The following is a 16,116-nucleotide window of genomic DNA, read 5'->3' on the forward strand; positions in this document are numbered from 1 at the left end:
GTGCGCTACCTATGTCATGGTCACTTGATAAACTAGGTTAGCACTTAGGGTTTCATCAATTCACCAAAACCAAACTAGAGCTTTCACTATCGTGTGGGGAAATTTGTACACCTCTGTAGAGTTTATTAAATCTATTCGAATAGCCACATTTTTGGAACGGGCAAATGCTAGGATGGGATACTACGATTAGCTTTACTTTTATGTGTAATGAAACTGGTAATAGAATTGATGTTAACCCGGGCACTAGTGGGAATGGTAATACTACGCTAGGACCCAACCCTTAATTATAATCACCACTACACTTCTATTTCCACCATATGGTTAGGGCTTGCTGAGTACGTGTGTACTCACTCATTGTTCACTCACAGACCTCGACACAGAAGAAGCTATGACTTCAAAGATGAAGCATACCACGAGGACTAGGTTTCCCGTAAGGAGATATGATCATAGGAATGTGACATCGAGGCTAAGGTGATACCACAAGGATTAGGTTTCCCATAAGGAGATTTGATCATAGGAATGTGACATCAAGGCTAAGGTTTCGCCCACGCTCAAGTTGCCTATGGAATAGGATGCCGCTTCGTTGTATAATAATTCCGCTTTAGAAACCACCAATAATGTTGTTTCACGGCCGTAGCCTTCAGCTAGATATGTAGTCTATGACCATGTCCCTTGGGCTACTGTTGTAAGACCCAATTTCTAGGTATCAATAAAGGTCGGAACCTTTATATATATATATATATATATATATATATATATATATATATATATATATATATCTGTGTACCATCCCTGTGATTAGTGCGTATTTATGCGTGATTCTGGCGCAAATACGGATGCACTAAGGACTCTCAAATTGAGGGGCCGACAGGCGCGTGCGTGGGTGTTCTGTGCACCGGCACGCCCGGTCTTGATTGTTTACTGCGTTTGGTCGCCACTTAACCACGTTAGTGCTGGAGGTGACCGTTGGAGATCTGTGGTCATCGTTGAACGTGGAGGACACGTGGCAGCAGATTAGCGACTGGACGCTGAGGGTGGTGCGTCTGATCACATTGACCGGCGCGTCCGGTCATGTCGATCTCTGCCCAAACCGAGGGCCAATGGCTCTATTTCGATGGAGCCTCTACATAAGGTGTTTGGCCAGCTCTAGCTCATTCTCTTGGCCATTTTCATTGACATAGCAATCTAGTGAGCTAAGCCAAAGCCCTCCCACTCATCTCCATCATTGATTCATCATCTTTGTAAGATTGGGAGTGAGTCCAAGTGCATTGCTTGAGTGATTGCATCTAGAGGCACTTGGTGATTGTGTTTCGTTGTGGAATTCGCTTGTTTCTCTTGGTGGTTGCCGCCACCTAGATGGCTTGGTGCAGCGAGGATCGTCGAGCGGAGGAAGGTGATTGTCTCTGGCTCTGATCGTGGTGATTCTGAGGGATTCTTGACCTTTCCCCGGCGGAGAGCCAAAATGTACTCTAGTGGATTGCTCATGGCTTATAGATCTTCATCTTGTGTTGGTTGTGCGGCACCCGATTGCGGGTTAGGCGTGTGATGCCTATTAGCGCGTGAACCTTCAAGTGAGTGTATCACCACAACGGGTACTAGCTTGCCGGCAAGCAAGTGAACCTCGATGAAAAATCATTGTGTCATCTTGTCTCTGAGGATTTCATTGGTATTCATTGTGATTGATTGATTGTCACTTGCCACAGCGGTATATCTTCACTACCTCACCCTTGTACTTACATCCCTAGTGTAGCTAAGCTCTTTAGTGTAACTAGTTTTGAGAGCTAGCTTGTGTCGTGTCTAGTGGTTAGTGAGGCTCTTTTGTTAGTCTTTGTGAGCTCACTAATTTAGTGGTAGTGACATAGCCTCTTGTGTGTGAAATAAAGATCATAGCAACTAGAATTGTGGATATGAGGCTTGCATTTTTAGTAGGTTAGTGCAACACTCGCTTCGCCGCTTAATTGACTAAATACTTGGTTTAAGTGTTGTTGTAGATTTTTAATATGCTATTCACCCCCCCCTCTAGCCATTAGGACCTTTCACCCTCTCCTCTAAAGCCCTAATTCCTCAAAGGAAGAAGAAGCTCATCTTCCACCACCACCGTCGTCTCTGGTCACCTGAAAACTTGTCCATTTTGAGACACATGAATCTAGGAAGCAAGGTTTAATATAGTGCGTTGTTTTCTACTAATACGAGAAATTGGATTCTAGCACTCATGTTAGTCCTTTCAAATGGGAATGTAAAGAGTAAGCTCCTGGACCAACAGCATATGGTAATGTTGCTTAGTTTAAGTCTAACTTTGCACAACTAATAGTTATGTAAAGTTAGGCCAAGTGTTGCTTGCATGCAAATAACAGCTATGGCAAACAAAATGGCTAAAGTTCGGCATTAAGATGTCTTTTGCATGTTAGCCCAAGAGATTGGAAAGTTGTTGCATTTGAAACAAACACATGACTAAAAAATCATGACAAGTCTTAGGCGCGCCATGAATAGGTAGTGTGCGGCGATCAAACCAAACAAACACAAGCCTCAGTTATACCATTTCCTAATAGAATATGTCGCTGTTGTTTATGGGATTTGTTATTTGTGAACACCTATGTTTGTCAACAATGTAGCAATTATATTGTCTCCACAATGTCTATATATGTACTACATCGAGCCTTTCTATCCTAGAATGATAAATAAAATGAATATATGGCCTATATCTAATGCAACTATAGGATCTTAAATATATAAATGGTTTGGAAACTTTTCAAACAAACATACGATAGGATTTTTTTTGTTTCACTACTACAAAATGTTCATCAACGTTGTTTTCACCCTCATTGGTGATGATTGGCGGTTATAATCAAGGTCATCACAACCAGCTTCTGTAATGAGTCGATGGTGAAAATATTAAAAATAAAACACCATATGACAGAGGTGCCCATCAGGTGCACCAGTTGTCGTCTATGTCGGAGAGGAGGGCAGGTCACGCCCGGGCCATGGGAGTAGCCATGTTGGGGCCACCGCCGCTCCAAGTGAGGGCCGCCACCACTGCACGCCCTGTCTCCTTGCCGGGGGAGGGAGGGAGGGAGAGAGATGGGTGAAAAGAGGGAGAGGGAGAGAGAGTATGGGCCCAGTGACCCGTGTGCTCCGTGCGAGCACTGTGCGCGTGGTGACACGTGAGCGTGAGACCCCGCTTGTCGACCACAATAAAGAAGCACACGTGGGGAGCTAGACACGTGAAGGAAAGATGATGTATACTTTTCACCATGACTGGAAGCTTTTCACTACTTATTTTAGTCCCAAACCAGCTTTCACCCCACTGATGAAAAATAATTCTGTGAAGAAAGAGAGAAGAAAAAATAACACAATTAGCGATAGCGATGTTTCATTATAAACACAACTAGGGAATACATGGGAAAATATAAGAGATGAACGAAGAGATAAAAAAAAAGATAAGAGTGGTTCACGCATGAGAAGGAGGTGGAGGATGAAAAAAGAGAGAAGAAAAATACAGGAAGAAGATAGTTTTAAATTTGCAGTTTTGCACTGATAGAAATATTAATACTGAAATAACTACACACGCAAGGACTAAGAAAAAGCATTTACGGCTAGCAAATCTTGCAATATAAAGTACGCATTCTCCTTGTACTCCTTACCATGTGACCAAGTCGGAGTGGATTATGCTGGTAGTTAACCAATGGTTCCTAGCAGAGCGGCGGCCGGTCTCCGCGCGCCATGTCATTGACTCATTGTTAATTGTGCACTCCACCATTCAAATGGGCTGTGAGTTAGCATAATATTGACCATCATATCGTTAAGTACTCCTGCGTTCGTTGCACACGCATAGCCTTGTTGTTTGGCAAAGGGAAGGACGCACTTGTACATGCCAAGCCATGAGAGTGGTTGGTTGAAGGCAAAGAAACAACAAGACGAGAGAATAATGACAATGTATTCCAGCTGGGTCGTGCATGTATACACATTGACTGCTCAGCAGCGCGGAATTGTGTTGGTTGAATGTGGACGCATGTGTGACCTTGCCACCAACAACTCCATAACTTGTTTATATATATATACACACACACACACACACGAGGAGTAAACTGAAACTAAACAAAAAAAAAAATACATGCAATTTGCAGGCATGTTGGGTTGACTGTTGAGGTTAGGATAGTCAAAAGGAAACATAGGCAAGCAACTGGGTGTGGTATTGGATACCCTTTGTTATTCAGGGCATTGGACAACTAGTCTTTAGTTTGGACAAGAGCCTGTGGCCAGAGAAAGCTGGTGCGTGGTTCTTCAGTTGGGGAGCCGATGTAGACGAATGCTCGGTTGACTGACAGTATTATTGGCTGATTTATGGTAAGAAAAAAATATTATTCGTTGGCTGGAATACGGCTTCTAAGCCAATCAAGGCGGCGAAGAGCAGATCTCTGCTCTCCTAACGCACCTCGAGAGAGCAACAACGGCGTGGCGACAAGGGGCTGGCCGCGCTCGGGTCCGCCGTGGCGCCGTCTGCGTGTGTTCTGTCGCTCTTGCAGTTGCGGCCCGGGCAGCCTAGCTAGTTTGGGCCTGTTTGATACAGGGTGGGGCCCAGCGTCCTACAGCTGCAGCTTGCGTTGCTTGATTTGTTTGGCCCACCAACGAGCTAGGCCCGCTAGGTGCAAAAAAACCTTCCTCTCACATGGCCCCTAGGAAACGGTTGAAAGCTTCGTTTCTGGGCGGCCCGGCTGGGTGAGGCGCTGAAGTCAAGTTCGCGTCACCTCCCAATGCTCCCGTGCGTCTCACCCATGTTAGGTGGGCTTCGCTAGAATACCATCGAGTTTATGAGTTTCACCGGAATGCCTCAAAGAAAAGGGTGCACAACGCTAATTTGCTATTTCATGATTTTAAATAACTTTGAATTTTTTAGCCCAAAATTTTCACCTGACCGTTTGACTCCTACCTCCATTACCTTATCCCCTCGTCCTCTTTCTTCCCATCACGAACCGAAGTCTCTCCATCTCTGTCTCACCTGGCGGAGAGATCTCTCGGTCAGGAGCACGACGCCGGCGCCCGTCGCCCCCGGGCCGCTCCTCCCCAGGCGCGCCCTCGACCCCTGCGCCCACGCCCCATGGCTCCCTGCCCGTGTCAGCCCCAGGGGAGCAGCAACACGTGGCGCAGTGCGCCGAGGAGGCGTGGCGTGCACAGCGCGTGCCGCCTCTCCGCGCCCTCACTCGTGGCCTCCCGCAGCGTGCCCATCACGGTCGCGACCACGCCGTTGTCGTCCGCGTCTATCACCTTGCTCAACATGTCATCCTCTAGCGGGTCAACCGGCGCTGCTGGTGGTTCTGTATCTCCTTGACCATCCTCCTCCGCGGTGTCTCTTCCTTGGCCTCGTCCTCCACCGCGATGATCTCCGAGGCTGACTCGTACGATGACGTGGACGAGTAGAATGAGTTCGATGTGCTCGTGGCCATCACCGCCGCGCGCCTTGCGGTGGTCCTCATGGACTTGGCGGCCGCCAGAGGCATAGCGCGCAGCACGCCCTGCCACGCCGCCTCGACGGATGGCGACGCAGGTGCCGTCGTGCCGATGGCCGCCTTGAGCGTGGAGTTAGGGATGAGGGTGTCGCACGCCCCCTGCCTCGACGCCCAGGGTCAGAAACATGAGCTCCGCACAGAGCTCGGCGGCGCGCTTGGGGCGTGCTCCCGACCAGTGAGAGAATAGAGACGAGAAAGACGAGATGGAGGTACCGTCCGTGACAAGAAGAGAGAAGAGAAAGAACGAGAAGATAAGGTTGGTGGAGGTAAGGGTAGAACGGTTCAGAGCAAGTGTAAATTTGGGCTGAAAATTTTCTAAAATTTTTAAAATCACGAAATAGCAAAATAGCGTTGAGTACAGCGAAGCCACAAACTCGATTGCATTTTAGCGAAACACACCTGGAGGAGGGCATAATTCCCATTTCTCCCCTTTCTTCTCCATCGCTGCTCAGGCCGCCGCCGCCGCGCCGAGCGGGGAAGAGGACTCGGGCTTGACGGGGAAGAGGAAGAGGCGGATCCGGGAGGGGAAGCTGCGGTGGCGCGGCACGGCGACGTGGGCGACCGGACCAGGAGTTGAGAGCGTCCTCGTGCTCGCCAAGGAGGAGGATGGCGACGCCCGTGCTGCCCGCGACCCCGAGGAAGTCGGCAATGGCGTCGCTGGTCTCGTCGCGGAGCAGGCGGTGCGCGGCCACACCGGGGTCCGGGGACGCAGCGTGGGCGCCCATCCGCGCGGCGTCGACGTCGGCCGCGGCGCCCGGGGCTTGAGGCTCCTGCGCCGCATCGGGGTCGTCCGTGGAGGCGCAGCGGCCATGCTTCTGTGGCCGCCCCACCACCGCGGCCCCCGCAGCTTCCCGTATGTGAAGACGAGCACCGCCCATGCCGCTGCAGCCCAGTCGACCACGCATGTCCGCCTCGCCGCCGAGGCCTCCGCATCACGCGCCAACGAGCCCGCCCACGGACGCAGCTGCGCCTGCACGCGCCTTTGCCGCCGGCCGCACGCACGGTCGAGCCAACCGTCCGCCGGAACCCATGAAAGGCTTGCCATTCCTCACCCTCTTGCCCTTGGCAGCTCGCGCCCAACAACTGTTCGATGAAATGCCGGTGGGGAGCGCTGAGAGGAGCTTCGGTGGTAAGGCTACCACATTCTTATGCAAGGTAGCCAAGCTCTCCCGGTACACGAAAACAACATTCATCTGAACTCGGCTCTGCAGGACAAACAATCAAACAAAGTCACTTGTACCGTTTGACCAGCCTCTGGCTGGCTTAGACGCGTTTGGCTTATCCCATATTTAATTTATTCGGGTTTTTTTTTTCAGCTGAAACTGTATTATTTTCTTACAACAATTTAATTAGAATAGTATTTTTCAGCCAGTTTCATTTCAACCCAACGAGGCCATAGCCAGGCCAGCCGGCCAAGCCACCCAGAGCTCCATATCAAACATGTTTATGAAGCCGGCCGGCCTGTGTATACGTTCAACGTTGACATTCGCGTCTCCGTGATCCGTATGCTTCTCCCTGCTGGGATTTGGACGCCATACCAGCAATGAGTAAGAGGAGTAGGGAGTTGTCTCCCTCTGGTAGGAGTACCCAGGAAAACATGCCTCAGCACATATCGGATTGCGACACAACCCATGTCTTTCCACCCCAGTGGCAGGCCCTAAGCCTGTTTGGTTGGGGCTGAAATGATCGTATACGATCGTGGATTATTACTGCTGTTTGATTTGATGTGAAAGAAAAATACTGTTCTGGTTGAAAATTTACGATCGTTTACGAGTATGCAGTGGCCCATGCCCCGTAGCAGAGATTGCCCCGGTCCCGGGGACATTCTGGCAGTGGCCCCAACACTCCAATTAGTATTAGTAGGCCATCGCCCGAGAGGGTCGTCAGGTCAGCGCCTCCCGAGCCCCTTGACGACACGAGACCGCCCCGTCACGAGATGCCCCAGTGGCATCGTGACTGGCGGGGCGATGGGCGAAATCCAAATCCTTGAGCGCGGTGCCGCGCGCGGCTGCTACTGGCACTGTATCTGTATGGGCCGGCCAGTCCATGACACGTGCGAGACCCATTTACCCACGGGCGGCCGGGCGCATATCCCTCTATCCCATTCCCACTGCGTGCCCGTGAGCCCAACCCAACCACGACTTCTCCTAGATGAAAGGGGGCCTGTGCCCGGCACGACAAAGCGAAAAAGCGTCAGCGAGCAAAAGAGAGAGCGGTGGAATCGGGTTGGCGTCGGGTGGGCATAGGGACAAAATACTCGTGGTTCATCAGCTCGCTTGACTCGTGTTTGATTCGGCTCGGCTTATTTTAACTTATTTAGGAGCTGAGCTAGAAATTTAGCTCGCTTATTTTAACGAGCCAGCTCGCGAGCTGCTCATGAGCTTAAATGAGCTTAGGCCCATCAGCCCACAACCATGAATCCAGAAGATGATGATGCTGACATAGAAGTGTACATCTATTCCATTGATATGTAATCCTTATTTTCAGCTGTTTTATATGAATTTTGATTTTATAATTATTGTGGTACTTAAATATTGATTTATGGATTATTTTTCAAGGGAGAAAACAATGATGCTGGCATTGAATTTGTGGATTTTTCTAAGTCTGTGGTGACAAGTAACTAGTAAGTATGCTGAACTACATGGATCATGAATAGATCAGCTATGTTGTATGGTTAATACTTTTGATAAACCATAATATGTATTAATCATGTATGTTTGCATAATAATAAATATCATCTTTTGAAATTATTATAGTATAAATATTATAAATATATATGTCCTATTTTTAGTAATTCGTAAACTAAACCAGCCAGCCTGAGCCCGCTAACAAGACGAGACGAGGCGAGCCGAGGATATCGAGACGTCTCGATATCCGGCCCTAGTCGGGCAGCCTGCCATCCCATTCCTGCCTTCCTCCGTTCCTCGCCCTCCTCCCCGACGACCCAGACGGACTATTTTTTTTCCTCCTCACCCGCACTGCCACGGACTGCACGCTCTCTGATTCCACTCTGCCACTCGCCCACTCCCGCGGTCCCGACCCCGCCTCCTTCGCCGGGCTCGATGCGGCGGCGCCTCGCTCCGGCACTGCTCCTCGCCGCCGCGCTGCTGCTGGCGGCGCGCCCGGGCCCAGCGGTGATCGCGGCAGGTAAGCGCCCGCCGATGCCACTCGGCCCGCCCGCCGGGTTCCCCTTCCCTCCTTCCTTCGCCGCTCCTATATATCCGCCAGCTGTCGCGCGCGCTTCTCACCGGTGATCGCTGTCGCTGGGTTCTGGAGCCTCATAGGGTGGGTGCCGTGGGGGTGGCGGCGGCGACTGCGCTCGCGGGTGGAATCGGAAGCGCGCACTTCGCTCAGCCAGTGCTTCCATTCTGTTCTGCTCTTTGCTTCCCTACCTTGGTGGTGATTCGTTGAGTTGATGAAACCTATTTTTCCCCCCTTTGCTGGAGATTTTCTGGTGACAATTCTGCATTTCGTCCAGATTAGTTCTCGTTCTCCAGAGCTGCATTTTTATGAGTATATATGTTATTATATTTTTCTTCCTCCTGATGGACTGTGAGGGTTTGAGACGTGGTCACCTCGCTGGGGACTGGGGGGATAATGCCAGAGAAGTTGTTTGCGGCCGCCGCATGTGTCGTCTGCCATAGGAGGACCTCGCTTCGCTAGCGCTTGGAGACGGAGTCCTCGCGCCATCAATTCGCCTTACCTAATGGGGGTTGCTGTACTGCACCGGGTTAAACAGTTACCTGTGTGCCTTTCGGGCCTTCATGCCTCTCCCGCCTTGCTTTTGTAGCCGTTGGATTTTGCTCTCCGCAGAACCCCGTCCTGCCATGTGGCATTACTGAATCACTAATTTGTTTTGACTTCACCTTCACCTGATGTTTTCACGTGGGTTGTTCAGACAATACTGCTGAATAGTTGAATATCTTGAATTGTAGTCATATACGCTTATCCGTAGGTACCCCACATTCTGAATACCTAGTATACCACGTCCCATAGTCCGATGAAATCGGGCTATCGGATTTGGAATTTATTGCATGTTCTGTTGGGCATGCAAGATGTATCTACCTTGTACTGGTCCTGAGGATCTGAGGCATTCACTTCAGTTTCATTGCAAGATGCAATTCGTGTCACCAACAGAAAGAGCCAACTGCACGGCTTCATTGCAGATTTTGTTCTTTCTGTGCAATGTCTTCCCCAGTTTCAGCACGTGTTTAGTTCCCCTCCAAATTCCTAAAAAAGTGCTACAGTAGCTATCACATCGAATCTTGCGATACATGCATAGAGCATTAAATGTAGACGGAAAAAAAAAACTAATTACACAGTTTGGTTGGAAATTGTGAGACGAACGTTTTGAGCCTAATTAGTCCACGATTGAACACTAATTACTAATTAGTCCACTTTGGAGCATTTTGCCAGAAGACACTCTGGTTCGGTGAAATTAGGCCACAGGACACCGTGGACCGGTTACAGCCGGTTGAGGAGAGAGAACAACGGTGAAATGACATTCTTGCCCCTGTCGCTTTCTTCTTCCTCTCTCCCACGAGGATGGCGACCGAGCAGGGCGCTCTCTAGAGCACGTGGACGTTGGCTCCACCCGCGCGCGCACACTGCCCCACACCCGCACCGTCCACTCCACTCTCTCCCTCTAAGAGCGGGCCCCACTCGTCATCTTCTTCCTCCCTCTTGGAGCAGCCGAGCTGGGGCAGGGGCTAGACAGGGCCGGCGAGCAGTTGCGCCGTGGCAGGGGCAGAGGCGGCGGCGGAGCTCTCGTGCTCGCCCGTCCGTCCCGAGCAGCTGCGCCGTGGCAGGGGCAGCGGCGGCTGGCGGCGGAAGTTCCAGGCAGCACATCCAGTGCCCTGGCGGCCGGATCTGGTACGCCCAGGGCCGCCCTGCGGCTTAGCGCGGAGGTGGAGGTGGCCACGTGGGGCTGCTGCTCTCCGTCGACTACGGGCAAGGCCTCAGCGATTGGAGCTCAGAGGTCAGTAGATTCAGTCCTCTGGCTGCCGGATCCGGTCCCCCTGCGCTGGAACTTGCGCGCGTTTGGCGGCGGCGGTCCTCGCCCTGCAGAGTCGCGCGGCGGTGGCCCGTACATCTTCGTCAAGGCTGTGCTCTGCATAATGGCGGGGGCGGCGGTGTGGCGGCAGACCACCGACGAGGATGGCCGGCCGACATCGGCGTTGGACAGTAGCAACACTACCTTGCTGCCCTGAGCTCGTCGTGGGTCCACGCGACTAAGGAGCCCGCCGGTCCGGTGCTGCTCGCCGCCGTCGTAGGAGCTCGTCGAGGTCGTGTTCGCGCGACCCTACGACTGGAGGTAGAGGTCCGGGCGTGGGGAAGGGCGGCGGCCGGCCTGCTCGGCTTGCCGCGGCGGCGGTGGAGGGGGATCCTGCTCGGTGGTGGAGGGCCTAGGCGGGTCAGCGAGCAGCCGCGCGCGTGGAATTGGCAGAAACTTCTCTCCGGGCGGAGCTCGCGCCCTGTTCGGTCGCCATCCTCGTGGACCGCGTCCTCGGCGGCGCGGCGCAGGAAACAGACAAAAAAGAGAAAGGGAGAGAGGAAGATGAAAGCACAGGGGCAAGAATGTCATTTCACTGCTGTTCTCTCTCCTCAACCGGCTGCAACCGGTCCGCGGTGTTCTGTGGCCTAATTTCACCGAACCAGAGTGTCTTCTGGCAAAATGCTCCATAGTGGGTGTCCGCCAGCAAAGGACCATCACTTTGGATGTCCAACAGACAATTGTCCCTTTTTTTATGGTGATATTGTAATTCTTTCACGAACGTCTGCTCATTTGGATGTCCAACTGTCTAGGAGAATTTAACGAGGTTATATGACATATGATACAAGTGCTGGATACTAGCATACTACCATTTCTTTGTGGAATATGCTTTGACTTTAGATGACACAGAATTCATTTATGGCTCTTGGCGTGTATGTGATAAGTGAAAGGAACCAAAATGAGAGTTATTGCCTAAGGCAAACATGCGGGAAAGCGTGAGGGCCTAGAACAAGTTAGTATGTTTGGCTTCTTCCATGCTGTTTAAATTAAAAAAAAAAATCTACCATGTGTGCAGTAGACGTCAATACCTCAAGTTGGTATACATGGTGTCCCTTTTGTACTCATTATCTTAAATAAAAAAACACCTATGAGGAACTAGGTGATTTCTAATTTAAAAGTAAATAGACACCCTAATTCAAGACAAAGAGGACTGAACTTGGATGGGGGTGTACAGACTCCCAAAAGCTGAGCTAGGCTCAGTTCATTTCAGTCACTTATCATAAAGCTATCAACAATATGGATAATAATGATGTGGTCTGAATTTTTCTTGCCACAGTGCATCGTACTAAATACTATGATGGACTTCATGTAATTTATTCAAAACCTTATCCTTATGATTCAAAATAGGATGGACTGATGTCAGAGGCTTTATCTTCAAATTACTTAATAATCAGAATCAGTTCAAGAACCATTTCAATTTATTTGCCTAACAGAATTTTGTGCAGGCAATTCCACCATTTTTGGCAGATTTAGTTACAAAGAAATGAAGAAAGCAACAAGGAACTTCAGCACAGTGTTAGGAGAAGGTCAAGATGGTACAGTATTCAGAGGACAACTAAATGATGGATCTGTGGCTGCTATCAGACACGTCAAGTGTTCACCAAAACAAAGTCAAAATGAATTTTGTAAAGAAATGGAATTTCTTGGGCGGTTGCATCATCGGCATCTTGTTGGACTAAAAGGTTTTTGTTCAACAAGATTTGAGAGGTTAATATCTGTCGTACTTAAATTCAGATATCCACCGATTTATGGTTCTTACAGTGTTCTGTAATCCAGGTTTCAGGTGTATGAATACATGGAAAATGGAAGCCTTCAAGATCATCTACATTGTAATATGTCATGTTTCGTTCTCATTCTTCTGATGATGCGTCATTTGTTGAATTGTATGCTAAAAAGCATTTTGCTCTTTGCAGCGCCGAGTAAACACCTGCTACCATGGAAAAATAGGGTCCAAATTGCCATCGATGTTGCTAATGCTTTGGTGAGTTTCAGGAAATCTGTGATTGTTTCTTTCTTTCTGCAGAAGTCAGTGATCGTGATAAGCGAGACTTGATGGTTTTTTCATATAGTTTTGTCAATGCGCGCGAAGGCTAAATCAATCTTTACCGTATTCCTTGCAGTGACTAAACATATTTCAAATTTTATGCTTGACTTTTTATGATGTTTGGTTGCAGGAGTACCTTCATTTTTATTGTGATCCTCCACTATTCCATGGAGATGTTAAGCCTAGCAATGTCTTCTTGGACAAGAATTACCTTGCAAAGGTAAATTCATACAGAACTTTGTTACAATTTACAATCCTATTCTGCGCATCCCAACCGTTTGCATTTTAACAGCTTGCTGGTTGTGGCCTTGCGCACCACTCTAGTAGTGGCAATACAATTCCCAGTCGCACCCCAGTAAATGTGAAGATCCAAGCAACTCCTGGTAAGGCTCTCTTGTTTTCTAAATTCTGGTGCCTTTTGCTCCTTCAATTTTTGGATGAAGGATCCTATATTTTGAATGTAATAAGGTTCCGACCTCTGCATCTGACTGTTAAGCTGAAGCACTCAGCCATTATATATATATATATATATATATATATATATATATATATATATATATAAGAATGGTAAGAAATGCAAAAGAATAGAAACTTAGTGCGCACGGGTCACCATGTCAAACCTAATGTACAGGTCAAAACTCACCTGACATTCCTGGAACTTTTTTTTTTGCCCCCGAATGCACCCCAAATATTGGAAAGCTAGCTATTGCTGCACTGCAACCTGTGATCTCTCACCACTGAGAGAGGAACATAACTTCTTGGAGCTGTCATTTAAGACGAGGGAATGGTCTCTGGATTTTTCATGGCATTTGTGATTTTTTAATCCCACAATTTAATTTCACCAGTACTGTACTCTGTACTAGTATCTTTTTTTTTGGATGCAACTCTGTACTAGTATCTCAGTAGTAATGTATATAGCCAAAATCTTTGAGCAGGCTACGTAGATCCTGAGTACATGGTGACCCAGGAGGTAACCATGAAGAGCGACGTGTACAGCTACGGCGTGCTTTTGCTGGAGCTGGTGACGGGGAAGCCGGTGATCCAGGACAACAAGAGCCTCGTGGAGTGGTCCCGCGAGCTCATCGGCACGGACTACCGGCTCCACGAGCTGGTCGACCCGTCGGTGGTGGACGCGTTCGACCTGGACGAGCTGCAGGTGGTGGCGGACGTGATCCACTGGTGCACGCACCGGGACGGCGCGGCACGGCCGTCCATGAAGCAGGTGCTCCGCATCCTGTACGAGCGTCTGGACCCGCTGTCCGGGCGGTTCGAGCGCGCCGTGGAGGGCGAGGAGGGGTACTACTACTGCCACGGCGGCGGGCGGGTGAAGGGGAAGCAGGCAGGCGGCGACTTGATCGGGTTCAGCGGCGACGCGGCGCGGTCGTGGCTGCCGTCGTCGAGCAGCACGTCCAGGTCGCACTGCAGCCGCAGCGTGCTGCTGGAGTGCAACTCGCCCGAGCTGGAGTCGTCCCCGGCCCACGGCAACGCCGCGTTCCTGGCCTGATAATACCGGCCCGTCACCGTGTTGCGTCCATTTTTTTTGGTCGGCACTGCACTGCACCCATCCGTTGCGTCGACAGTTCTGCAGGTCTGGCTAATGCGGTGCCAGCTGCCATCACGGTGGTTCGTGATGACTGATGACTGACGAGTGACGACTGACGGATCCTGCTACGAGATCGGGGGGGGGGGGCCAGTGGGAGCCCCTGCATCAGTCACGTGGAACCAGGGGCAGAGAGTGACGGGCTATGGGAGCACAACTGTGCAAGAGAGGTGCCACGCGTGAGAGTGACCGCTGTCTTTCTGTTCGCTTCCCTAGGTGTTGGTGGTTGTTTTTCATTGATCACTGCATTGATGTGCTTCGGGAAAATGGCTACGCATTCAAAGTCGTGACACAGATTTCACTGATACTCCTACTTCAAGTGTTCCGTACTGCTCTGTTTTGAGAGCGTGGTGGCCAGCTGGGTTCTGGGAGAGGCTTGCCCAAGTTTCCCGCGAGATTTTTGGCTGCTGCTCCAAAATTCCCTTTGTACGTTTGGCTTCTGCTTTGCTGATGCTTTCACGATTTCATCTACTTGCTTAAGCCTCAAATGCTCCTCCGGAGCGCTTAAGAAGTCACTTTTTATAGCTTCGGCTCCTTGTATAAAAACAGCTCCAATTCCTCTACTGTTTACCGTAAAATAACTCTTCCTCCTAAAGTAGGTGCTGTTTGAATCCCATTGGACTTTAAGAATCTAGATAAAAAGAATCACAACAGTTTTATTAGGTTTGGGATTCTAAAAGTCTACGAATTAAAAAAACCCTCTAAAATCTTTGCCGTTCGGATGAAAAACTAGTATTGTAGGACTTTTTCTGTCCGGATTCTCAGAATCCGAATGGTTCAAACGGGGCCTAAATCTGTTAGAAGACAATCGTCAATTCTTAACAAAAATCTCCGTTCCCGCTATATCAGCAAAAAAAAAAAAATGTCTACTTTATTATGGGTATGATCGGTTACTCATATTGTGGTAGCCTTCATAAGGGTCTAGTACAAAATATCTAATTTAGATAGTCTTTTGATTTTAGGTGATGTTTGATCGGGCTGCATGATTTTAGGTGATGTTTGGTTTACTGCATTAGTCGGTATGCTCCATCTACAAATATAATGTCATGTGTTTTGTTGTTTGTAGAAAAGGAGATCTGATGACCATCCCTCTCTTTAGGCGACGTTACCATCTTTCCTCTCCCCTTCTGCACCGCCTCTCTCTCTCTCTCACGGTCTTGCTCACCGCCATCTCTCCCTCTAGTATGCTCTTCCTCCTCTCTTGCTAGCCTCAGCTGCCATGATCTCCACCAATGGTGTCACCGACATCGAGGCAGCATCATATGCTGCATCCACCGCCCATTCCTTGAGATCCACATTTAGGAGGGATGTCTCGTATGCCTTGATACTAGCTTTTGTTAAGTTTCGTAGGACTCAATCAAGTCAATATCCCAGTAATCAAAGATCCTAATACACGATCTACAAAGAGGCATAAAGGGAGAAAAAGGGATAGGTAGAGTATAAAGTCGCAGACCATCGAAGGCCGTAGTGGTCGGAGCAGTCGGAGTGGTGGAAGCGACAGCTGCGGCCTCGTTCGCGGATGCCATCTGCGCGCCGGCAGCGACGTTCGTTGGAGAGAGGAGTCGGTGCAGTGGCGTCCTTGGCGGCGGTGTGTGCGTCGGGGTGGCGTTGCCGGCGTCGGTGGTGCTTCCCGTCGCTGGCAGCGCCCCTTCTCAAGATCGGGTTAGGGTTAGGATGTCAGTGGGGTGTCTGGCGGCGCGTTGAATCTCGTACTGCGAGCCCCGGCCCCCACCTTTCCTTTATAGCGCTTGAAAGGTCCTAATGGCTAGAGGGGGGTGAATAGCCTAATAAAATTTCTACAACAACACTTAACAAAGTGGTTAGCCAATTATGAGGCGAAGCGAGTATTGCGCTAGCCTACTTAAAATGCAAGCCATCTACCACAATTCTAGTTTAGATAGTGTCTATTCACACA

The 16,116-nt window shown here is 49.7% G+C and overlaps 1 protein-coding gene across 1 annotated transcript; it reads left to right on the forward strand.

Moving 5' to 3' along the window:
• The first annotated feature begins 8,411 nt into the window (after positions 1-8,411).
• Positions 8,412-14,504, forward strand: LOC136498294 (probable receptor-like protein kinase At1g49730). Its single transcript, XM_066494240.1, has 7 exons — positions 8,412-8,651; positions 12,003-12,264; positions 12,334-12,386; positions 12,471-12,538; positions 12,732-12,821; positions 12,894-12,984; positions 13,537-14,504. The coding sequence occupies exons 1-7, from the start codon at positions 8,567-8,569 to the stop codon at positions 14,103-14,105; spliced, it is 1,218 nt and encodes a 405-aa protein (XP_066350337.1). The 5' UTR covers positions 8,412-8,566; the 3' UTR covers positions 14,106-14,504.
• Positions 14,505-16,116: the final 1,612 nt, after the last annotated feature.

The sequence above is a fragment of the Miscanthus floridulus genome, chromosome 12 (genome assembly GCF_019320115.1).
Source record: "Miscanthus floridulus cultivar M001 chromosome 12, ASM1932011v1, whole genome shotgun sequence".
Lineage (NCBI taxonomy): Eukaryota > Viridiplantae > Streptophyta > Magnoliopsida > Poales > Poaceae > Miscanthus > Miscanthus floridulus.

Coding starts and splice junctions, on each gene's coding strand:
- LOC136498294 (XM_066494240.1), top strand. CDS start 8,567: ATGCGGCGGCGCCTCGCTCCGGCACTGCTCCTCGCCGCCGCGCTGCTG. Junction 8,652..12,002: donor CCCAGCGGTGATCGCGGCAG/GTAAGCGCCCGC, acceptor AATTTTGTGCAG/GCAATTCCACCATTTTTGGC. Junction 12,265..12,333: donor TGTTCAACAAGATTTGAGAG/GTTAATATCTGT, acceptor TCTGTAATCCAG/GTTTCAGGTGTATGAATACA.